Source organism: Bufo gargarizans, chromosome 4, assembly GCF_014858855.1.
Source record: "Bufo gargarizans isolate SCDJY-AF-19 chromosome 4, ASM1485885v1, whole genome shotgun sequence".
In the NCBI taxonomy this organism is placed as follows: Eukaryota; Metazoa; Chordata; class Amphibia; order Anura; family Bufonidae; genus Bufo; species Bufo gargarizans.
Window position 1 is genome coordinate 366,979,410 of NC_058083.1, and position 26,077 is coordinate 367,005,486.

Sequence of the window (26,077 nt, forward strand, 5' to 3'; positions counted from 1 at the left end):
GGCATTTGTCTGCCAAAAACACAAGCCTTTTGATGCCCGCATGAAAGCTGTGCATGGGGGGGACTGGCCACAGACTCTACAGGGAAATTTCCCAGTGGGCCGAAGCCCAGCAGGCCGTCTGAGCCTTTCTTATGGCCACCAGCCAGGTAAATAAAAATCTAATTCTCTCAAAATTAATGAATGTAGGGGCAACCGACACTTATGCACCTGACCAGTGGCTGCAGGTGCCCTCCTAAATTTAAATGCATTACCTTGCTCTCGATGCGTGGGCCTCTATTTAAGCGCCACGGTTCTGCTGACCCTGCCTACTTCTGTTGTCCTACCTTCTGTCATTTTGGACCCACCAACAACATGAGGCCACTTTTCTATTTTATCGGAGAGCCATTTTAAGTTCCCAGTCCTTCCCTGAAAATTTGATCAACTGATTTGAATTGAAACAGTGTTTCAGAGTCTTTCCCTGCACAGCAGGGCCCCACTCCATTCAGGTGAATCATCACTACAGCCCCTTCATTCTCAGGATCAGTGGAGGTCCCACAGGTCAGATACCCCCATGAACATAAAGTGATAATATATCCTAGAGATACACATCAAATGACAGGTGATTTCCCTGTATTAGACAGCCCGATTTAATAGGCGATTGTCGGGAGGAAAGCGTTCCTTCCCGGCAATTGTCTGCTCGCTAGAAGAGAAGACCACTGCAATTACATGCAGCGATCTCCTCCTCAGTATAGGGAGGAGCGATCGTTATGCCATCGCTCTTCCCCATAATGAAACATTGTTTGCCGGAAGTAGATCGTGATTACCCAGCATGATCTGCCCCCTAAAACAATGATTTTTATTTTTTTTAAAGGGAACCTGTCAGGCTGCTTTCACACTAGCGTTCGGTATTCCGTTCGTGAGCTCCGTTTGAAGGAGCTCACGAGCGGACCCGAACGCAGCCGTCCAGCCCTGATGCAGTCTGAATGGAGCGGATCCGCTCAGACTGCATCAGTCTGGTGGCGTTCAGCCTCCGCTCCGCTCGCCTCCGCACGGACAGGCGGACAGCTGAACGCTGCTTGCAGCGTTCGGGTGTCCGCCTGGCCGTGCGGAGGCGTGCGGATCCGTCCAGACTTACAATGTAAGTCAATGGGGACGGATCCGTTTGAAGATGCCACAATGTGGCTCAATCTTCAAGCGGATCCGTCCCCCATTGACTTTACATTGAAAGTCTGGACGGATCCGTCCCAGGCTATTTCCACACTTAGCTTTTTTTTGCTAAAATAATGCAGACGGATCCGTACTGAACGGAGCCTCCGTCTGCATTATTATGGGCGGATCCGTTCTGAACGGATCCGCCCGAACGCTAGTGTGAAAGTAGCCTCACCTGGATTTTGGGTATAGAGCTGAGGACATGGGCTGCTAGATCGCCGCTAGCACATCTGCAATATCCAGTCCCCATAGCTCTCTGTGCTTTTATTGTGTAAAAAAATGATTTTATAGATTATATATAATATATATATATATATATATAAAAACCTTAGATGAGTCCAGTCTCCTCCATGCTTGAGAATTGAGTCCAACGTTCTCTGACTCTGAGCCCAGCCACGCCCACTGTGAAGGAGCCCAGCACAGCCCCGCATCCTCCGAATCTCCTCCTTGCTCGCCGATGTCACAAAGCTAGTGCGCCATAATCTCGCGATGCGGGAGCTAGCACATGCACAGTTCGGTCCCTGAGGCTGATGCCAGCACAGGGAAGGAACACTATGCCGACACTGCGCATGCGCTAGCTCATGCATCGCGAGATTATGGCTCTAGCTTTGTGACGTCGGGGAGCAAGGAGGCGATTCGGAGAATGCGGGCGGTGGTGGGCTCCTTCACAGTGGGCGTGGCTGGGCTCCGGAAACGTTAGTAGCCTCATTTACATATATATAAAATTGTTTTTTTGACACAATAAAAGCACATAGAGCTATTGGGAATGGATGGATTGCGGATGTGCTAGCGGCGATCTAGCAGCCCATGTCCTCAGCTCTATACACAAAATCCCGGTGACAGGTTCCCTTTAACCGGTCAAAAGATTTGGATTGCCTGATGAACAAGCTCGTTGATCGGGCAATCGGCGGCAGTATTAGACAGCTAGAAAGCTTGTTAGCAATCATCTGCTGAAAATTCGGCAGGCGCAATACACCCTTTATTTTGTGTATAGAAAAGACATAAGTCATAGTGTGCGGTTTGAGGAAACATGACTCACACGGTTTCTTAGAAGCCTGCACACATTGCAGATTACGCGCATTTTCCTGTGCAGATTTGGATGTGGAAAAACTGAAGTGTAATGAAGTACCAGCAAAGTGAACGATATTACATAAAAATTGTGGGATTTCGCTCTGGTAGACAGGATTAGCGGAAGCAGTATAGAGGCAACAACAAGTTCTTTAGATCAAACAATTCAGGGTTTATTCACACTTTAGGCAAGTGACAAAACAAGCAGTCATATTCAAATAAAAAGTCACCTTGCGGTGTTGGTGGTAATTCACACCATACAGCAATTCTGCCTCAAAGAGTCCTTGACCATAGCAGCACCACCCTGTTTTCACGCCAAACAGGTATCAAGCCTTCATCCAAACACAAGGCTCCCAGATCCCAACACAGAGAGCTGGCTTCTGATCCCAGCTGCCCATTTAAGGACAGCCAGGTGCTGCCAAAACCCAGACCGGCGCTTAAAATCCGGTCCAGTATTTGACCTCACCTGGCTGTAAATAAGCCCATGCTGGGAGGAAAATAAATTTTTTTCCCCCCAGACAAAACCTCTCACTGTCACAATATATACAATATATATGATCTGCTGTGCAGATTTAGAAATTGGATTGTTTGTGCAATTTTTGGTGCGGATTTCATCCTTTTCAATGAAAGTAACACATGCGGTTTCTGGTGCAAAGACACACAGAAATCCGCACAGAAAACCACAGACTTTCTGCACATTAACCTACACCCATGTGCAGGTACTTTTAGGCCCCACGGGCGAGTATTCCGCGCGGAGGCGATGCGCGAGTTGAACGCATTGCACCCGCACTGAATCCCGACCCATTCATTTCTATGAGGCTGTTCACATGAGCGGTGATTTTCACGCATCACTTATGCGTTGCGTGAAAATCGCAGCATGCTCTATTTTGTGTGTTTTTCACGTAACGCATGCCCCATAGAAATGAATGGGGTTGCGTGAAAATCGCAAGCATCAGCAAGCAAGTGCGGAGGCGGTGAGATTTTGACGCACGGTTGCTAGGAGACGATCGGGATGGAGACCCGATCATTATTAGTTTCCCTTATAACATGGTTATAAGGGAAAATAATAGCATTCTGAATACAGAATGCAAAGTAAAATAGCGCTGGAGGGGTTAAAAATAATAATAATTTAACTCACCTTAGTCCACTTGATCGCGAAGTCGGCATCTCCTTCTGTCTTCATCTTAGCTGTGTGGAGGAACAGGACATGTGGTGACGTCACTCCGGTCATCACATCATCCATCACATGGTAAAAGATCATGTGATGGATCATGTGATGACCGGAGTGACGTCACCACAGGTCCTGTTCCTGTACACAGCACAGAAGAGAAGCCGGGCTGCGCGAGCAAGTGGCTTAAGGTAAGTTAAATTATTTTGTAACCCCTCCAGCGCAATTGTACTATGCATTCTGTATTCAGAATGCTATTATTTTCCCTTACAACCATGTTATAAGGGAAAATAATAAAGATCGGGTCCCCCATCCCGATCGTCTCCTAGCAACCGTGCGTGAAAATCGCACCGCATCCGCACTTGCTTGCAGATGCTTGCGATTTTCACGCAGCCTCATTGACTTCTATGAGGCCTATATTGCGTGAAAAATGCACAAAATAGAGCTTGCTGCGATTTTCACACAACGCACAAGTGATGCATGAAAATCACCGCTCATGTGAACAGCCCCATAGAAATGAATGGGTCCTGATTCAGTGCGGGTGCAATGCGTTCAACTCAAGCATTGCACCCGCGCGGAAAACTCGCCCGTGTGAAAGGGGCCTAATAGAAGATGTATTTGTGGTTCAAGAGAATGGGACGGAGGAGCTGCAATGACACTGCTCGCCGCTGCAATGTTGACAGTGAGCAGGTAAACAGTGAAGAGAATGCAGCGCTCGCCCCCAAACAGTTTTTAATTTGGGTGAAAAAACATTTCAGCATTAAAAATATAAACAAGTTGCCAAATACTTACAAATACTAGAAGCGACTACAGTATAACCCTGGAGTCAACTCGGAAATGACAATTAATTGTAAGCGCAGCTCTATACTATAAAAGCTTTGGCCCACAATTAGGACAAGAAATAATGGAAGGTATTTACAAAGTGAATTTCTGGCAAATGCAAAGTATCAGGAAATACAAGAGATTCACTAATGAAAACTTTCAGGAGGAAATTTCAGTTTTTCCATTGCGTGGGTGTGAGGCAATGCTTTCCGGGATGTCCCCATCACATGCAGTTTATGCAGCAGAGTGACCACATGATACCTCCCTCACTGGACAGTGATCACAGCAATATACAGTGATAACAGCAGAAACAACAACCTTCAAAGGAATATTTCTCTTTTATGACCCACCTTATTGATTATTGTGAGAATTTCCCCTTCTTTCACGGTTAGCTCATTATTTCCAGGCTCAGCGACAAAATCGTACAAAACTTTAGCCTAAAAATGTAACGAAAACACAAAAATATTATTAAATGCCGGCATTTATATGTAATTTCAGTTCAACTAAAAGCCCTGCTGACTCATATCTGCTCATCTGTGTCTCTCGGTTCTTCATTTCATCACATTGCACAGTAAATCAGAAAACCTCATGAAACGTCCTATCTACATCTATACTTCGCAGATCCAAACACGGCAGAACGAGCATTTAGAGAAATTCAATAATTCCTTCTGAGGAGAACAAGATGAACAGTCTGGGTTTTGGGAAGGTCACAAAGCTGCGCTTTAGGTTTGCATTTTATTCTGAAGTCCAGATTTGAATTTGCAATATGAATAGTTAGCTATAAAGCACTGAACGGATACAAGCTAAATATACATAGATGTAAATATGAGTTGTGTGTCCATGGTGTTTCCTATTACAACTGTATGTGAATACTGCCATCAAGCTTCACATTGTCCCACGAATTTTAGAAACATTTTAGCAATTATAATATTTCATAATACCGATTAATGCCAATAGTGCATAATGTTCTACATCAGATATATGTAACTGAACTTCCACTTGAGGTCATACAGGTGGAATAATACTGGTGGAACGTCAGCCTAACAGCTGTAGCCTAGGTGAGACAAACTCTTTATGTTAGTAGTTAGTCCCAGATGGGAAGGTTTTTGCGATTTGTGATTTGTTACTGAAATACTGGAAATCCTGGATTCCACTAAAGAAAGCCCGTGTTGATTTAAACCTCATGAAACTGGATCCTAATAAAAGCGACGTGAACTTTATGCCATCTGTGCCTCCGCGGTTGTCAGTAACAGTACTCTACCCCCCCCCCCCCCCCCCACCCCACCGGCTTACACACTGCATAAAAGAAAGACAACTCTTATTATTTCATCACTGTGAGAAATGGTCCCCATTTACTATTGTGGCAGCACATGAATTCTGTCAGTATTTTCACAAACATTTGGGACATTTTACATATACAGTGGTCCCTCAAGTTACAATATTAATTGGTTCCAGAACAACCATTGTATGTTGAAACCATTGTAAGTTGAGTAATCGGTTCCAAAGCCCCAAAACGTTATTCAAGATCAGAGAAAATGCAGTTTGTTTGAACTGATGTATCCTCTGGATAGATCATCAGCATCTGATCAGTGGGGTCCGACACCCGGGACCCCTGCGGATCAGCTGTTTGAGAAGGCGCCATGGCCTTCTCACTGTCTACCGCAGGCCCAGTGACGTCGCGACTAGTATCACTGGCCTGGGCGCGGCTAAGCTCCGTTCACTTGAATGGAGTTAAGCCGCGCCCACGCTAGTTGATACTAGTCGTGACGTCACTGGGCCTGCGGTAAACAGTGAGAAGGCCATAGCTTTGCTGGAGCACCGCTGCCTTCTCAAACAGCTAATCAGCGGGGGTCCCGGGTGTCGGACCCCCGCCGATCAGATGCTGAGGATAGATCATCAGTTTAAACAAACTGCAGAACCCCTTTAAGAACAAAAAGCAGGCAACTGATACAGATAAAACAAGTCCTTACATATAACAGCCAGGACTAGCTGCTAAGTAGCAAATAATACAGCTATTTTACCATTGAAGGGGTCTTGATCGGTTGGGTCTCAGTTATTGCATGTTGAGTCTAGTTTCAACTTACAAGCAAAAAAGATATAGTCTCTGTTAAATACACCAATATCCTCGAGCGCTGCAAGTCTAAAGACAATGTGGGAAAAGTCTATTACTTGGCGAAAATGTACGGAAAAAGACTGCGCTGCAAGAGGAAAATCTTCTCTGTGTATAAAGTTCACTTTTTAAATCTTCAACTAGTAGAATCACAAGCCACCTCACAATCCAACATTAGTGTGCAAACCTGTGGATGATGAAAACGCACTATGGTGTAGCAGGTTCCAAACAACTAACGCTCCATGTGAACACATTTATACTCACAAGATCCCTTGTAAGTGAAGGCGTGTATAGATATCGATGGTATCAAGATAGAGCTCTGTGGAAAAGAGGACTATAGCGTAGTATATCACAACACTTAAAATGCCTGCAAACAGATTATACTTACAGGGCTTCACTTGTCAGGTGCGCATATACGATTTTCTGTAGGTCGCTCAGATCCTGGATTACAACCATACTCGATGTCCAAAAACTCTCAAGGGAAAAGGTCACAAGAGAAGTATGTGCGTACCAGAGGTCAGATTGAAAACAATTTAATATTGGTAAAAATTACAGCTAAAACATATAAAAATCAGGAATATAGCCCGACCCGGGTTTCGCGTTGATGCTTCGTCTGGGGCATTAGTTGGTAATTGCAAACCACTGTGTTTTAAATAGACAGGGAACCTCCCCTGGATGACATCATAGGCTCTTCCAATAATACAAGTTAAAACAAACTATACACACAAAATAAAACTAAAACATTAAAAGGACTGGGACCAGACCGGACAGCTGACGGCAAATATATTAAAATAGACAATTGTTAATGTCACATTCGATATTCAAACCTTGCGGTTGAATGGTGCCCATACGAAACATCCACTCAACCTCTTTTTTTATTCATTAAGGCAACAAAGTCCCCCCCTCGAATGGGGGTATGTACTAGTTCTAATCCAGTAAAACGGAGACCTTTCGGATTTTTGTCATGGTAGATCTTAAAATGCAGCGAAACACTATGGGTCTCAAGACCTTTTTTGATATTACGAATGTGCTCCTGCACCCGAGTCTTAAGGCTCCGTGTAGTCCTGCCTACATATTGGAGGCCACAAGGGCACTCCAAAAGATAAATGACTCCAACATTGTTGCAAGAAAAATGTCCCTTAATTTTAAAAATGGTCTCTTTTGTCTTTTTGGATGTAACGTGATCCACACATCTCTCTCGTTGTTTCAGGATACGGTTTTTGCAAGGTAAGCAAAAGCCGCACCATGTGAACCTACCCTTACTAATATCAGTGCATTTTTTGTTAGTAGCGAGATTAGCACTACGGACCAATTTGTTGGAGAGATTATCTGCTCTTTTGAAAACTACAGGAGGTTTCAATGGTAGATCTTTACTAAGTATAGGGTCATTTTGAAGAATGTGCCAGTTTTTTTTGAACCATATTCTTAATATAGCCTGTTTTACTATTATACTGGGTCAGAAAAGTGTACCTAAAATCTTTCTTTGTTGTTGCCTTATTAACATTATCAATCTGGGGCTTATTCTCAATACGTTTCTGTTCTATTTCATCTTTGCAATGGTCTAAAAAACCTTTTTCATAGCCTTTTTCCAAAAATCTATGTTTGACCATCTGCCCCTGCTCTCTGTAGTCCTCTAATTTGGTACAGTTTTTTGAGATGCGCTGAAATTGGCTTTTGGGTATGTTTTTAAGCCAAGAGGGATGATGACAGCTCTTGAGCTCTATGTATGTATTCACATCTACTGCTTTGAAAAAAGTCTTAGTTTTTAGTCTATCATCCTCCAAAAAAATGACCAAATCGAGGAAATCCACAGAGGTGTCGCTAATGCAATGAGTGAATTTGAGATTAAAGTTGTTGACATTAATGTCCGCTAAAAAACTTTCTAGACCCTCCCTCTCACCTAACCAGATGAGGAGGCAGTCGTCTATATATCTTCGCCATACAAAATATATCTTAGCTGTAATTTTTACCAATATTAAATTGTTTTCAATCTGACCTCTGGTACGCACATACTTCTCTTGTGACCTTTTCCCTTGAGAGTTTTTGGACATCGAGTATGGTTGTAATCCAGGATCTGAGCGACCTACAGAAAATCGTATATGCGCACCTGACAAGTGAAGCCCTGTAAGTATAATCTGTTTGCAGGCATTTTAAGTGTTGTGATATACTACGCTATAGTCCTCTTTTCCACAGAGCTCTATCTTGATACCATCGATATCTATACACGCCTTCACTTACAAGGGATCTTGTGAGTATAAATGTGTTCACATGGAGCGTTAGTTGTTTGGAACCTGCTACACCATAGTGCGTTTTCATCATCCACAGGTTTGCACACTAATGTTGGATTGTGAGGTGGCTTGTGATTCTACTAGTAGTTTCAACTTACGATGGGTCAGAAAAGCCCACTGTATGTTGAAAATATTGTATCCTAAGGCCATTGTATCTTGAGGGACCACTATATACAGTATATATGTGTGCTGTCCACATTTTTTTTCCGGCCCCATTGAAATGAATGGGTCCACACACCCGTTCTGCAAAATTACGGAATGGATGCATTCCTCGTTTATACGGCCGTCTTAATGAGCCGTAAGGATGTACTTTTTTAAGTTTAGTATTCTGTAGTTCTGGAGAGGGTTATGGGATTGCACAGTTGTAGAACCCTTTAGAACTAGTTCTTTTATCAGTAGGACAATTTAGGGATGCCATTTGTTATGGAGGAATTTCATCTTCAGAGGTTTGGACAATTAAGTTACTACATTTTCAATATAAGTATGTAAATTAAAAGGGTTTTCTGAGATTTTTGAACTGATCAGTGGGGGGTCTGACACCCAGGACCCCCGCCGATCAGCTGTTTGTGATGGCACCAGCGCTTGAAGTTGCACAGCGGCTCTCTGCTCACCAACCACAGTGCCTTCCATTGTATAGCGTCCGTGCTTGTATTCACTTCAATGGGGCTGAGCTGTGTCTAGGCCATGTGACATCATATGGCCTAAGTAAAGCTGTGAGAAGGCCATGGTGCTACTGTGAGCACTATTGCCTTCTCAAACAGCTGATCGGCGAGGATCCCAGGTGTCAGGCCCCACAGATGAGATGGTGATGACCTATCCAGAGGATAGATCATTAGTTCAAAAATATCAAAGAACCCCTTCAAGTCAATCAGGTCACTAATTTAAGGGAAAGAACAGAATTTTTCAACTGGAAGAACTGGTATAACATGAGCTGTTCTTTTAGATAAGTACAATTGATAATCATTATAGGTAGAGCTGAATACATTTGCTCTCATTGTACTGTATCATGTTCGATCTTCCTGCTATCTTTACTAGCTCACTGGCCTCGGAAAAGCCGGGAGAATGCCGCTGTGCTCACAGGAGCGCCAGAGCCTTTTCAAACTGCTGATTAGCGCGGTCCCGGGTGATTCAGAGGATAGGTCATCAGTATTAAGATCTCAGAAAACCCCTTTAACTGCATGTTACGTTACTACGATCGTTAATCACTCAGTTTCATGGATTGTCAGCAGCAGATCCCTGCCGAGTCTATGTGCTGCCGACAATGATTTCTTTTGTATAGCAAAAACAGATTAGCTGACAAAACAGCATTTGTTTGTCCACTGAGCACTGGCGCAATTATAGAGGCCCATTATTGGGAAATTAGTGTTCATATAAATGCTTTTTAATGATAAATGACCTGATCGTCTGCCCATGTAAGGCTGCATTCATATCTGTGTTTTTAATTCAGGTTTTGAGATCCGGCAAATCTCAAAACCTGAATTAGGCTACTTCCGGATTTGCGTTTTGCTGGATCCATCAAGGGATCAGCAAAAACGCATTCGGTCAATACAACTGTCTGCATCCGTTCAAAACGGATCCGGTTGTATTATCTCCAACATGAACAAGACAGATCAGGCACTAAAACAATTGTAAGTCAATGGTGCCAGATCCTTTTTCTTTATTTTTATTTTTTTCAGACACCGAAAAATAAAATAAAAAATAAAAATAATAATAATATAATAAGGATCCAGCGCCCATTATTACTACTGGGGGGGGGGGGGGGGAAGAGTGTGGAACAATTACTGGGCACAAAGGACTACGGCTGCAAAAAACTGCAGAGAAGAATGCAACAGGGCTGTGATGTGGGGCAAACATACACACAGCACATGTTCTGCTCAAGTCAGGGGTTTTCCAAGATTTATTTTTATGAATGATCCATCCTCTGGATTAGTCATCCCCAAGAACCCCCGCCGATCAGCTGCTTGATTAGGCACTAGCCCTAAGACCCCTTTCACATAGGGCGAGGTTTCCGCGCGAGTGCAATGCATGAGGTGAACGCATTGCACCGGCACTGAATCCGGACCCATTCATTTCTATGGGGCTGTGCACACGAGCAGTGATTTTCACGCATCACTTGTGCGTTGCGTGAAAATCGCACCATGTTCTATATTGTGCGTTTTTCACGCAACGCAGGCCCCATAAAAGTGAATAGGGCTGCTTGAAAATCGCAAGCATCCACAAGCAAGTGCGGATGCAGTGCGAGTTTTTACGCACGGTTGCTAGGAGACAATCGGGATGGGGACCCGATCATTATTATTTTCCCTTATAACATGGTTATAAGAGAAAATAATAGAATTCTTAATACAGAATGCATAGTACAATAGGGCTGGATGGGTTAAAAAACAAAAAGAATAATAATTTAACTCACCTTAACCACTTCAACCCCCCTAGCTGAAACACCCTTAATGACCAGGCCACTTTTTACACTTCTGCACTACACTACTTTCACCGTTTATCGCTCGGTCATGCAACTTACCACCCAAATTAATTTTACCTCCTTTTCTTCTCACTAATAGAGCTTTTATTTGGTGGTATTTCATTGCTGCTGACATTTTTACTTTTTTTGTTATTAATCGAAATTTAACGACATTTTTGCAAAAAAAGAAAAAATGACATTTTTCACTTTCAGTTGTAAAATTTTGCAAAAAAGAAAAACGACATCCATATATAAATTTTTCGCTAAATTTATTGTTCTACATGTCTTTGATAAAAAAAAAATGTTTGGGTAAAAAAATAAATAAATGGTTTGGGTAAAAGTTATAGCGTTTACAAACTATGGTACAAAAATGTGAATTTCCGCTTTTTGAAGCAGCTCTGACTTTCTGAGCACCTGTCATGTTTCCTGAGGTTCTACAATGTCCAGACAGTACAAACACCCCAAAAATGGCCCCATTTCTGAAAGTAGACAGACACCCTAAGGTATTCACTGATGGGCATAGTGAGTTCATAGAACTTTTTATTTCTTGTCACAAGTTAGCGGAAAATGATGATTTCTTTTTTTCTTACAAAGTCTCATATTCCACTAACTTGTGACAAAAAATAAAAACTTCCATGAACTCACTATGCCCATCACGAAATACCTTGGGGTGTCTTCTTTCCAAAATGGGGTCACTTGTGGGGTAGTTATACTGCCCTGGCATTTTAGGGGCCCAAATGCGTGCAAAGTAGTTTGAAATCAAAATCTGTAAAAAATGACCGGTGAAATCCGAAAGGTGCTCTTTGGAATGTGTGCCCCTTTACCATCCAGCGCTATACCCCTGAAACACAGCACCTAAGATTTAGACCACTGAAGAAGGCCGTGACAGGCCGAAACGTCTGGTCAATTTTCTTCTATACATTAAGCTGTGATGTGAAAATTTGCAATAGAACTTTGATTATGTGATGAAAAAAGAAAAAATTAAAATTTAATAAGCAACAAGAAAAACTGTGTGCTGCAATCTTTCTATTATTGGAGTGCGACTGAATAAGTCCTTGCAGGCACCAGTGAACCAAAACGGAGTGCGGTACTCCAAAACTCAACACCTTTGCCCACCTAGGCAGCAAAAAAGTGTCACACATGTGGTATCGCCGTACTCAGGAGAAGTTGGGGAATGTGTTTTGGGGTGTCATTTTACATATACCCATTCTGGGTGAGAGAAATATCTTGGCAAAAGACAACTTTTCCCATTTTTTTTATACAAAGTTGGCATTTGACCAAGATATTTATCTCACCCAGCATGGGTATATGTAAAATGACACCCCAAAACACATTCCTCAACTTCTCCTGAGTACGGCGATACCACATGTGTGACACTTTTTTGCAGCCTAGATGCGCAAAGAGGCCCAAATTCCTTTTAGGAGGGCATTTTTAGACATTTGGATCCCAGACTTCTTCTCACGCTTTCGGGCCCCTAAAATGCCAGGGCAGTATAAACACCCCACATGTGACCCCATTTTGGAAAGAAGACACCCCAAGGTATTCAATGAGGGGCATGGCGAGTTCATAGAATTTTTTTTTTTTTTGGCACGTTAGTGGAAATTGATTTTTTTATTTTTTTGTATTTTCTCACAAAGTCTCCCTTTCCGCTAACTTGGGACAAAAATTTCAATCTTTCATGGACTCAATATGCCCCTCACGGAATACCTTTGGGTGTCTTCTTTCCGAAATGGGGTCACATGTGGGGTATTTATACTGCCCTGGCATTTTAGGGGCCCTAAAGCGTGAGAAGAAGTCTGGAATATAAATGTCATTTGGATTCCGTGAGGGGTATGGTGAGTTCATGTGAGATTTTATTTTTTGACACAAGTTAGTGGAATATGAGACTTTGTAAGAAAAAACAAAACAAAACAAAAAAAACTAATTTCTGCTAACTTGGGCCAAAACAATGTCTGAATGGAGCCTTACAGGGGGGTGATCAATGACAGGGGGGTGATCAGGGAGTGTATATGGGGTGATCAGGGGTTCATAAGGGGTTAATAAGTGACGGGGGGGTGTAGTGTAGTGGTGTTTGGTGCTACTTTACACAGCTACCTGTGTCCTCTGGTGGTCGATCCAAACAAAAGGGACCACCGGGTAGCAGGTATATTAGACGCTGTCATCAAAACAGCGTCTAATATACCTGTTAGGGGTTAAAAAAAAAAATCGCATCGCCAGCCTGCCAGCGAACGATCGCCGCTGGCAGGCTGGAGATCCACTCGCTAACTTTCCGATCCTGTGAACGCGCACGCCTGTGTGCGTGCATTCACAGGAAATCTCAGCTCACGCGAGATGACACGTATATGCGTCACTCTGCGCAGAGCTGCCGCCTCCGGACCACGATCCTGCGTTAGGCGGTCCGGAGGCGGTTAATCGACTTGTTCGCACAGCCCGACTTCTCTTCTGCCTTCATCTGTGAGGAAAAGGACCTGAGGTGAAGTCACTGCACCCATCACGTGATCCATCACTATGGTGATGATCAAGTGATGAGCACAGTGACGTCACCATAGGTCCTTTACCCAGGTCCTGAAGAAAGAGGACACAAGAGAAGCCGGGCTGCGCGAACAAGTCGATTAAGGCGAGTTAAAAATGTATTTTTTTTTTTTTTTTAACCCCTCCAGCTCTGTACTATGCATTCTGTATTACTATTTTCCCTTATAACCATGTTATAAGGGAAAATAATACAATCTACACAACACCCAAACCAAACTTCTGTGAACTTGCGCGGAAAACTGCGCATGTTCCCACAACGCACCCGCATCTTTTCCCGCAACACCCGTGTGAAACCAGCCTAAGGCCCCTTTCACAGGAGCGTGTTTTCCGCGAGGGTGCAATGCGTGAGGTGAACGCATAGCACCCGCACTGAATCCTGACCCATTCATTTCAATGGGTCTGTGTACATGAGTGTTGTTTTTCACGCATCACTTGTGCGTTGCGTGAAAATCGCAGCATGTTCTATATTCTGCGTCTTTCACGCAGCCCTGGCCCTATAGAAGTGAATGGGGCTGTGTGAAAAACGCATTGCATCCGCAAGCAAATGCGGATGCAATGCGTTTTCTCACTGTTGGTTGGTAGGAGATGTTGTTTGTAAACCTTCAGGTTTTTTTTCACGTGCGTGAAAAACGCATTGCACCCGCACAGAAAAAACTGAACAACTGAACGCAATCTCAGGCAAAACTGACTGAACTTGCTTGCAAAATGGTACGAGTTTCACTGAACGCATCCTGAGCGTATCCGGACCTAATCCGTCACGCTCGTGTGAAAGAGGTCTAAGGCCTTCTCACACAGCTTTACCTAGGCCATGTGAGGTCATATTTATTGGTCACATGAATTAGGCCAGTGATGGCTAATCTTCAGCACTCCAGCTGTGGTGAAACAGACTCCCAGCATGCTCCATTCATTTCTATGGAGTTTTGAGAACAGCCACGCAAGCGTAAATCTTGGGAGTCGTAGTTTTACCACAGCCGGAGGTTAGCCATCACAGATGTATGCGCAGCTCAGCCCTATTGAAGTGAATGGCCATACAATGTACGGTGCAGTGCTTGGTGAGCACAGAGAAGGTCGTAGCACTCACAGGAGCACCAGTGCCTTCTCAAACAGCTGATTTGCTAGGGTCTTGAGTGGCAGACCCCCAACGATCAGATACTGATTATCTATCCAGAGGATAGGTAATCAGTATATAAGTCTTGAAAAAAAAACTTTAACTCGCTATCGCTATATTTAGTTTTTGATTCTTTACGACATATCGCGTGGCACCAGAGCAGTGTGATCATCAGTTACTCATCGAATCACAATTTTGAGTCAGCAAGTCAGTTTCAATGGATGAAGTAACAGCTACATCAGCCAAGAACAAGCATTTCAGGTTTGCATTCTTGGCAGTAAATGGTACATAATCCATATTATTTTCGATCGCTATATTGCAGCTTTCTCCAGAGGCAGGTGATATCAGCAATGATGTTGTAACGCATGTACATTTATGCGATTAATGTTAAATCTATTAAAGACACAGCAGCATAAACATTAATGATGTATCTTAACAACTAAGCCATCTGGGTATTGTAGTAGCCCAGAGGGAAGAATCGTGGATGGTCAGTACGTCTCACTGAGAATGTATGCCTCAGTGATATAATTCTCGGAAGCAAGTATACCAGTAACATTAGGTTGCTGGGAGGTTTTCATTAAAGTGTATTTTGGGTCCGGGTTTTAGGAGTGACCAGAGAGCTTGGGTGGGACAGGTCACTCCCGTACTCCATCCAGGGTTTTCCTACTGTGTGGTTAAAAAGGATGTGGGAATCTCAGCTGAGGAGATCACAAGTCTGCACAGGCTAACTGAAAGCTGAACAAGCTGAGAGGGAGGATTTGGTCTCTGAAAGACACCAGAGAGTGGTGAGATCGTATTGTTGTTTCTGATTTGGACTGAACACAAAATGTGGGACTTTATGTTATGTACTATTTGCGGGCTGAAGAAAGCCTAAAGCTAAAGTTTGGACATGTTTACTGCTGTTTTCTGAAATAAACACTGCCTGTGGTGAAGAGTGAACTGACACGCGTGTATGTGTGCACAGTGACGGAATTAAAACCCCCACAATTGGTGTCGGATGCGGGCAAAACGCTCCTAGAAATCGCAGCCACCAGCAGTTGTAGGAGGTACATGTCCTGGGTAAAAACTGCAGCGAAATTACAGTCTGAACGTCCAACCATGGAGGATTTAGTAAAGCAATTGGTGCAGGCTAACTTGCTACAGCAACAGGCTACTGCTCAACAGCAGAGAGCCCATATGGAGGCTATGCAAGCCCAGCAGGAGACAAATCAGCTACTGATACGACAGATGTCTGTATTGACTGAGGCCGTCAAATCTCAGGAGGGGGTGAGCCTTCCCAGTCAAAATGGCAGTGTTAAAGCCCGAAAGAATGTGAGGGAAACTTTGCAAAAAATGACACCTGAGGACGACGTTGAGGCGTACCTGTCCGTGTTTGAAAGGGTGGCAGAAAGGGAAAGTCTCCCACCCGAGCAGTGGGCAGAAGTGTTGGCGCCATATTTAACAGGAGAACCTCAGAAAGCATATTATGATTTAACCTTGCAAGATGCGAAAGAATACAGCAAGCTAAAAGCAGAAATTCTTGCTCGGCAGGGGGTGACTGATGCAGTCCGAGCGCAGCGTGTTCACAGCTGGGAGTTTTGCCAAGATAAGCCTCCCAGGTCCCAAATGTTCGATCTGTTCCACCTGGTACAAAAATGGTTACAACCAGAATCATCCTCCCCAGCTCAAATGGTGGAAAAAGTGGTGATGGACCGGTTCCTTCATACGCTGCCAAAACCCATACAATGTTGGGTTGCCCAGGGAAACCCCCAGACTGCGGACGAATTGGTGGGCCTCGTAGAAAGGTATGTCAGCGTGGAGGACTCCCTGGAAAATAAGGGGGGATTGAGTCGGCCATATCGCTGCACCAAGAACGGGACTGGGTTCCCCAAGAAAGGACTACAATCCAGACCCAACTGGAAAACCCAGCTTAAGGAAAAGTTGGAGACTGGAACCCGAGTCCAGACCGGCCCCATTATCTGTTGGAGATGTCAGGCTCCTGGACATATAGCAGCGCACTGCCCTTTGTCTGCCGAGCCCATGGAGTGCGGTGTCGGCCAACCTTATTCTCTTTTTGCACATCCTGTGTGCAGTGCAGTTACCCAAGCCCAGGAAGGACCCCAGGTGTGCCAAGTGACCGTGAACAATGTTATAGTGACTGCCCTCTTGGACTCCGGCAGTTTGGTCACTTTGATGATGTCCATGGTGCCTCATGTATTAAATCCTGAAAGGCATGTGGGAGTGTTGTACATCCATGGAGACACACGGGAGTATCCTGTCGCTCAGGTGTCCATAAACACTATGTGTGGTACGGTACTACATGAGGTGGGAGTTGTGAAGGACTTACTGCACCCAATGATACTGGGAAGAGACTTCCCGCTGTTCTGGGACCTGTGGGCTAACGCTAAGGTCCCGACGAAACTGTCAAGTACTGAGCATTCTAGTTGTGATGTGGTGGGAGAGGTGTTGGAGTATCCTGGGACTATATCAGGGTCTCCATTAGCAGTGATGTTAGGTGATGAGGATGAGGAATTAACCCCTGAGACCGATGTCCTGGATCTTGAAGTGTCTCGGGACAATTTTGGAGAGGCACAGCTCAGAGATCTTACCTTGAAAGGTGCCCGGGAGAATGTATCAGTTCTGAATGGGGTTGCCCAAAGTCCAGGGGCTGATAATCAGTTTCCCCACTTCGCCATAAACAATGATATGTTGTATAGAGTGACCAAAAGGGGGGATGAAGTAGTGGAACAACTGCTAGTACCCAGTCCTTATCGACAAGTGGTATTAAGGATGGCCCACTCGCATGTTTTAGCAGCTAAAACCCAAGAACGCATTCTGCAACGATTTTATTGGCCGGGGTGTTATAAGGAAATAGCTGACTATTGCCAGTCGTGTCCCACTTGCCAGGTATCAGCCCCTATCCCTCATTTCAAAAGTCCTTTGGTCCCTCTGCCAATCATTGAAGTTCCGTTTGAACGGATTGCAATGGACCTCGTAGGACCCCTAGTAAAGTCAGCTAGAGGTCATCAGTATATTTTGGTGGTAGTAGATTATGCCACCAGATACCCGGAAGCAGTCCCTTTAAGAAATACCTCATCAAAAAACATTGCGAAAGAGTTGTTCCAGATGTTTGCCAGAACTGGTATACCAAAAGAGATATTAACTGATCAGGGAACACCGTTCATGTCTAAAGTCATGAAAGAGTTATGTCGGATGTTAAAAATTAAACAACTGCGAACATCAGTATATCATCCGCAGACAGACTGTCTAGTAGAACGTTTCAATAAAACACTTAAGAGTATGTTAAAAAAGGTGGTAGAGAAGGATGGTCGTGATTGGGACTGTCTGCTACCATACTTACTGTTCTCTATTAGAAAGGTTCCTCAAACCTCCACTGGGTTTTCACCTTTTGAATTGTTATATGCTCGGCACCCTCGGGGGTTACTAGATGTGGCAAAGGAAACCTGGGAAAATGAGACAACCCCATATAAAAGTGTAGTGGAACACATTTCACAAATGCAAGAGAGGATATCTAAGGTCATGCCCATAGTAAAAGAACATCTAGTGAGGGCTCAAGGTAACCAAGCTCGAGTGTATAACAGGGCAGCCAAGGTTAGGCAGTTCAGTCCAGGGGACCGAGTGTTAGTTTTGGTACCCACGGTGGAAAGCAAATTCCTAGCTAAGTGGCAGGGCCCTTATGAGGTGGTTGAGAAAGTTGGGGAAGTTAACTACAAAGTTCATCAGCCTGGGAAAAGAAAACCCATCCAGTTGTATCATGCGAACTTGTTAAAACCGTGGAAAGATCGAAACTCCCTGGAAATGACCTGTTTGGTGGTAGAGGCTAAAAGTAACAGTCAGGATGTCACAATTGCGGAGACCCTCTCCAACTCCCAAAAACAGCAATGTAAGGAACTGCTACAACAGAATAGAGATTTGTTCTCAGATTTGCCAGGTCTCACTAATTGTATTGAGCATGAGATTCGAACAAAACCACATGTTCGAGTAAACATAAAACCCTATAGAATCCCTGAGGCTCGTAAGGAAGTAATATCACAAGAGATCAAAAGGATGTTAGAGCTAGGAGTGATTGAGGAGTCCCGGAGTGGGTGGTCCAGTCCAATAGTTTTGGTACCAAAACCGACTGGGGAATGGCGGTTCTGTAATGATTACAGAAAACTCAATGAGGCTTCGGAGTTTGACGCCTACCCTATGCCAAGAGTAGACGAACTCATTGAGAGGTTAGGTCCAGCGCGGTATATTACTACGTTAGACCTAACAAAAGGGTATTGGCAGATCCCTCTATCAAAGGATGCTAAAGAAAAGACTGCCTTTTCCACACCTGAAGGGTGTCACCAATATGTAAGGATGCCAATCGGTTTACAAGGTGCCCCAGCTACATTCCAAAGGGCTATGGACAGGATCTTAGGCCCTCACAAAAAGTATGCAGCTGCATACCTGGACGATATCGTCATCTTTAGCCCAGATTGGGAGAGTCACCTGGGTAAAGTTCAAGCCATACTAGATTCCCTAAGAACAGCCGGATTTACCATAAACCCCAAAAAATGTGCCATGGGTATGGAAGAGGCCAGATATCTCGGGTATGTAGTAGGGAGAGGTCTGATTAAACCCCAGATTAACAAAGTGGAAGCAATTCAAACCTGGCCACGTCCACTTACAAAAAAACTGATAAAAGCTTTCTTGGGAATAGTGGGCTATTACAGACGATTTGTACCGAATTTTGCTACAATAGCTGCCCCGCTAACGGAGCTTACAAAAGGGACAAAGTCAGTCATGGCTAGATGGACCCCGGAAGCAGAACAGGCATTTAACGAGCTTAAGCTACGGTTATGCCAGCAGCCAGTATTAGTGGCCCCAGATTTTAGTAAGGAGTTCATAGTGCAGACAGATGCCTCAGAGGTAGGTCTAGGCGCTGTGATGTCCCAAGAGGTTAGGGGGAAGAACACCCGGTGTTATATCTGAGCCGAAAAATTACCCCCTGCGAAAAAAATTATTCTATTGTGGAAAAAGAATGTTTGGCGATAAAGTGGGCACTGGACTCCCTTACATATTATCTACTGGGTAGGAGGTTCAGATTAGTTTCAGATCATGCACCACTAAAGTGGATGTCTGAGAAAAAGGGGAGTAATGCCAGAGTAATGAGATGGTTTCTGACGTTACAGGATTTCAATTTTTATATAGAACACAGGGCCGGGAAGTTGCATGGGAATGCCGATGCTTTATCAAGGGTACGTTGTTTGATGGTAACAGGTGCCCAGCCCCTCGGCTTTAGGCAGAGGGGGAGGGTATGTAGTAGCCCAGAGGGAAGAATCATGGATGGTCAGTACGTCTCACTGAGAATGTATGCCTCAGTGATATAATTCCCGGAAGTAAGTATACCAGTAATATTAGGTTGCTGGGAGGTTTTCATTAAAGTGGATTTTGGGTCCGGGTTTTAGGAGTGACCAGAGAGCTTGGGTGGGACAGGTCACTCCCGTACTCCATCCAGGGTTTTCCTACTGTGTGGTTAAAAAGGATGTGGGAATCTCAGCTGAGGAGATCACAAGTCTGCACAGGCTAACTGAAAGCTGAACAAGCTGAGAGGGAGGATTTGGTCTCTGAAAGACACCAGAGAGTGGTGAGATCGTATTGTTGTTTCTGATTTGGACTGAACACAAAATGTGGGACTTTATGTTATGTACTATTTGCGGGCTGAAGAAAGCCTAAAGCTAAAGGTTTGGACATGTTTACTGCTGTTTTCTGAAATAAACACTGCCTGTGGTGAAGAGTGAACTGACACGCGTGTATGTGTGCACAGTGACTGAATTAAAACCCCCACAGTATCTAGAAAACACAAGGCTGTCCCCCAGGTACTGTACTCTGATCAGGAGGCACAGACTCGCGCATTAGGCAAAGACTCTCTAATTTATTTTCTTGTCTATACATGTAGCCCTCATCTCTAGAACCTTGTATTACTAGTGTTGTCATTAGCTAATTGTGTATTATAATAAGCAGGCCACAGCAGATAACATTTATCACTATTAAAACATTTATTAAAGATGTATTCTGGTTTTACTGATTGCACTTATTTGTTCAGAAAACAGGATGCTGAACAGTTCTTAAAGGGCTTCTGTCAGCCCACTAAACCCTTTTTTTTTTTCCCCCGTTAATATTAATCCCTACACTGCAAGCTCCCTCTACATATGCTAAATATTCATTTTCGTTCAGTAGATATTGTTAAAAATCAAGTTTTATAATATGTAAATTACCTTGCTACCAGCAAGTAGGGCGGCTACTTGCTGGTAGCAGCCGCATCCTCCTCTCATCATGACGCCCCCTCCGCCGTTTGATTGACAGGGCCAGGGAACGGGTTCGTTCTCTGCTGGCCCTGTTCTAATTCAAAATATCGCGCCTGCGCCGTACCTTTCTTTAATCGGTGCAGGCGCACTGAGAGGCGGCCTCTCTCCCGGCCGCTCCATCCTCAATGCGCCTGGTGTGGATGTGACGTCATCGGCGCAGGCGCACTGAGAGGCGGCCGCTCTGTCGGCCGCTCCATCCTCAATGGACCTGCGCCGATGACGTCACATCTACACCCGGCATGATATTTTAGGCATGATATTTATACATGAGAACATCGAACATGTGACCATATTATCTCATGTGACCGCCAGACTGTGGAGCATTTGGAATCTTATATTGCTCTCCTGACGATGTGATGCGTCCAGCCACATGATCGGGGGTGCGATCACATGGTATGATCACATGCTCTAAGGTCCTTGGACATGCGCATCCTGATGATCGGCCTGAATGGATGATCACATGATCAGAGTAATCAGGAAGGTCCTGTGACATGTGCAATGTAATGCTAGAGACACCCAGCTCATCACCTACACTGAAGGTACACCTGTACACTTTGGGTTTTGAAGAAGACCCACACCTGTGTTAATAATTGTCACAATTAGATAATTTTGAATTATGTATGATTATTCTAACACTGTTATGAGAAGGATCGACATTACATCACTTTATTGAGATCTGGAACAGGTTGCGATTGTACCAGCACACTGATAATACTTTTTGTATTAATATTTTTTAATATATTGTCTCTAATGAATGCACACTGCACTGCCCACTGTGTCACTGCTTGAGAAAAATCCCATTGAGAGGATTGAAACGTTGCATGTCTGGTAAATAAAGCCTTTTTCTACAAATTGGATGTGCTGCGGAATTCTTTGCTTTTACATTTTGGAGGTGGATCGCCCCCACAGCCGCTGGCACGCCGACTGCACCTAGTTGACAGTGGTGCTGCCCACGCCATTTTTATCTGTGTGTATGTATATATATATATATATATATATATATATATATATATATATATATATATGGTACAGCCCATTTTAGGGTCCATTCACACGTCCGTATCATATTTTGATGATCCACAAAACACGGACACCTTCAATATGCCCATTCTTGTCTGCAATTGCGGACAAGAATAGGACAAGTTCTATTTTATTTTTTTAATCGGGAACGGTAATGCGGATCCGGAAGTGCGGGTCCGCATTTCCGGAGCCGGGCCTCACATCGTGCGGCCTCCTAGAAATGAACGAGTCCGCAATTCAGGTCCCGCAAAATGCAGAACGAAATTGCAGATGTGTGATTGGGGCCTTAGTCCTATAAAATGCATCCATAGAAGAGCGGGCTAGGACTAAACATGGCTTCAGTCATGTGAGCTGTCATGTTACCCAGTTTTCGGTTTCCTGTCCAGGTATCTAAAAGGTGAATAGTAGTGCACTGAGGAGCAGAACATACTCAGTATATACCATATTACAAACCTTAGCAGCATCTCATAACATCTGTCATTGTCTGTATAGAAACAGATCTGTGTTGTGTTTTTATTTAACACTAAACGTCATTTACAAAATAACCACCTACAGACAGGCAGCCATTTACAACATAAAGTACAGACAAGTGGCCATTTTACAAATCACCTATAGACAGGCAGCCATGTAAATACACACAATTATGTAGTTACTGTAATAATCACAATAAAAATAAATCATGATTCCATCACCAGTCCTATTTAATTATCACATGGATGTGTGCTGAGCAAGCACATCTATGCTGCTTACTGAATGACAGGGATTATATGATCAGAAGAGGGTCACATGACAGATACCATATTTAAAGGGGTTCTGCAGTTTGTTTAAACTGATGATCTACTCTTTGGATAGATCATCATCATCATCTGATTGGCGGGGGTTCGACACCCAGGACCCCCGCATTTCAGCAGTTTGAGAGGGCAGCGGCGCTCCAGGAGCACCGCGGCCTTCTCACTGTTTACCGCTGGCCTAGTGACATCACAACTAGTATCAACTGGCCTGGGCGTGATTAAGCTCTGTTCACTTGAATGGGGCCGCAAAAGATGCAGACAGCACTCTGTGTGCTGTCCGCATCCGTTGCTCCGTTCCGTGGCCCAGCAAAAATGATAGATCATGTCCTATTCTTGTCAGTTTTACGGACAAGAATAGGCATTTCTATAATGGGCCATTCAGTTCCATTCCGCAAATTGCAGAAGGCACAACGGCGGCATCCGTGTTTTGCGGATCCGCAATTTGTGGACCACAAAACACGGCACGTTCGTGTGCAAGAGGCCTGAGGGAAATGCTTGGTTGCTTGCAGCTTTCCCTATTAAAATCCGCTCTTTGCTGGTGCACCAGGAGTGGCAATCAGCTGATTGCAATGGCACATTCTAAAGGCTTATGTACATGAACCTATTTGTTGTCCGTGTCCTGTTTTTTTTGTATTTTTTTTTGCAGTAGAACTATTCAGTTTAATGGGGCTGCAAAAAAAATTTTTTTATATATATATATATATATATATATATATATATATATATATATATATATATATATATAATCACTCCATGTGTATTCCATGTCTGTATAGTCATTCCTCAAAAAAAATAGAACATCTCCCATTATTTTCAGCATTATGGATAAGGATAGGACTATTAGGGTCCGGCTGTTCCGCTACGCATAATGCAGAATGCACATGGCCATAATCTGTTTTTTTGCAAATACGCAATTTGCAGACCACAAAACATCCAACAGCTGCGTGCATGAGCCCTAAAAAAGATTTTCTCTGACGAGAAAACCCCTTAAAGGAAGTCTGTATTCAAAGATGACAAAAAAGAATCTCTTTATAAATGAACATATTTCTTACGGTTTACAACTGGGGAAATATCAAACAGGTAACCAGAACAAACAAACCAAGAACGCAAGGGAAAGGGACCAGTACATAATAGATGAATGTTGATTCTACAACGGTTGTATTTTGGGGGGGGGGGAATACATATACTGTATATAATGTAGCAAAGCAAAGAGTAAAATAATATATATAATGTAGAAGTGAACCCTTATGGGATTTCCAAGTAGTCCAATGAGAAAGCCTGACAGAGGACTTGATCTGTTCCCAGGCAGACATGTTCCTCTCATTCTGGAAAGCATTACTGCAGACGAGGACAGCGAGCCCACATCACGTGCAGCATTGCACAATGTTACTTGTTTTAAACCCCTGTTTTTCAGTCAGCATTTTGAGGTTTTACTTTAACAGCATGTGTACACACAGACAGTCGTTTCCAGCTTGTGGGAGAAGGCCACTAAGACAGAGCACAGTACAGAACCATATAGCGGATGTATCTTGCTCACTATTTCGGTTTAATACTGACCTGTAAGGGTACGACATAAGACATGGTGCAATTTTTTTTATGCAGAATCGGCCAAAGAGACACCCTTCCTATATCCTATGCATGGCTGCTGATCCTAGTGCACTTTTACCGTGTATATACCTGAAGGAAGGAAACGTTCATACTTGCACTGGCAGATCAGCTAGACTATGACACCCCGCTGCACAATATATCACGTGCTATCATATAACCGGCAGGCTACACGCTGCTTGACAATTAACAGACTGAAGCGTGAGCTACAGGAACCAATGGGTTATCTAAACCCTGCATTATATTATCAGAACGCTTCCGCCCATGTAAATTCAGTATATCAGGAAAGCACACATTCATTCCTTAATAGGAGGACATTGCTATTCTGGAACTTTACTTAAAAGTTACCTAAAAAGTCTTGTGCTATGGGTTCAGCCTGATTAGGGGACACATAGATACACAGTAGCAGTTATGCATGGACACGAGTGAAAATTTATTTAAATCCACTTAGTGAGGGAATTTATCAAAGGGCTGGCCCAGATCTCAGACAAGACCCCCAGTTTTATTTTCTCCAGCACAGTTCTCTGCACAGCGACATGGGGGGTATAGCATGTGACCACAGCAGCCAATCACTGTCCTTAGCACTAGACCGCAGAGAACAGCAGTGGGCTGAGACGGTCACGTGCAGTGTTAATATCTTTTTTTTTTACTTTAGGTTATTGTATTGCTTGTCGGAGAATTTTAAATATGTCGGACAACCCCTTTAATTCATTTGCACCAGATTTGTAGTGCAAAGAAGAAGTCAGAAATTATGGTGCATGTTGTATTTGCAACCTTTCTTCTAGTCACTTTTCCTAAAGCAGGTGGGGTTAACCAGGAGAGACCTATCATCACTAAAGACAGAGGTAAATAAAAAAGCAGGTAGGTGCTGACTTAGGGTACTTTCACACTTGCGTTGTTTGATTTCGGCAGGCAGTTCCGTTGACTGATCACGCATTTTTCCAGACTGATCAGGATCCTTATCAGTCTGAAAAATGCCTGATCAGTCAGAAAAATGCATTGCAATACCGGATCCGTTTTTCCGGTGTCATCAGGCAAAACTGATCCAGTATTTATTTTCTCATTTTTAAAGGTCTGCGGATGCGCAGACCGGAAGGACTGATCCGGCATTCCAGTATTTTGAATAATACATTCCTATGTAAAAAAAGGCAAGTCTTCAGTTTTTTTCGCCGGAGAGAAAACCGTAGCATGCTGCGGTTTTATCTTTTGCCTGATCAGTCAAAATGACTGAACTGAAGACATTCTGATGCATCCTGAACGGATTACTCTCCATTCAGAATGCATGGGGATATGCCTGATCTGTTCTTTTCCGGTAGAGAGCCCCTAGGACGGAACTCAGTGCCGGAAAAGAAAAACGCTAATGTGAAAGTACCCTTACCTATCATTTCTGACCTCCAGACTGGACCGTTAAGAGGCTGCTATCATTTCACTTCTGATATGCAATAGAGATATGTCAGAAGTTCAGTTTTAGATCCCCACCAACTGATGGGTACTAGTACGCTGCTGAGTAGTGTGCCTTTTACCCGACGGCAAATGTGATGGGGTATAAGGTTTGGGCAGTGGGATTTCAACTGCCAGAAGCTCTTA

At 43.8% G+C, this 26,077-nt stretch overlaps 1 protein-coding gene across 4 annotated transcripts in view; it reads right to left on the minus strand.

Annotated features, from left to right (window-relative positions):
* The window catches only part of SNX9 (sorting nexin 9), a 244,475-nt gene that overhangs the window by 161,316 nt on the left and 57,082 nt on the right, over window positions 1–26,077 (minus strand). For 3 of the 4 annotated variants that reach the window (XM_044291890.1, XM_044291892.1, XM_044291889.1), the window contains exon 2: window positions 4,597–4,683. In XM_044291890.1, coding sequence (XP_044147825.1) covers window positions 4,597–4,683 — 87 coding nt within the window. Of the gene's footprint in view, window positions 1–4,596; window positions 4,684–6,267; window positions 6,375–26,077 lie in introns of those variants that run through there. The other variant, XM_044291891.1, reaches the window with a different exon arrangement.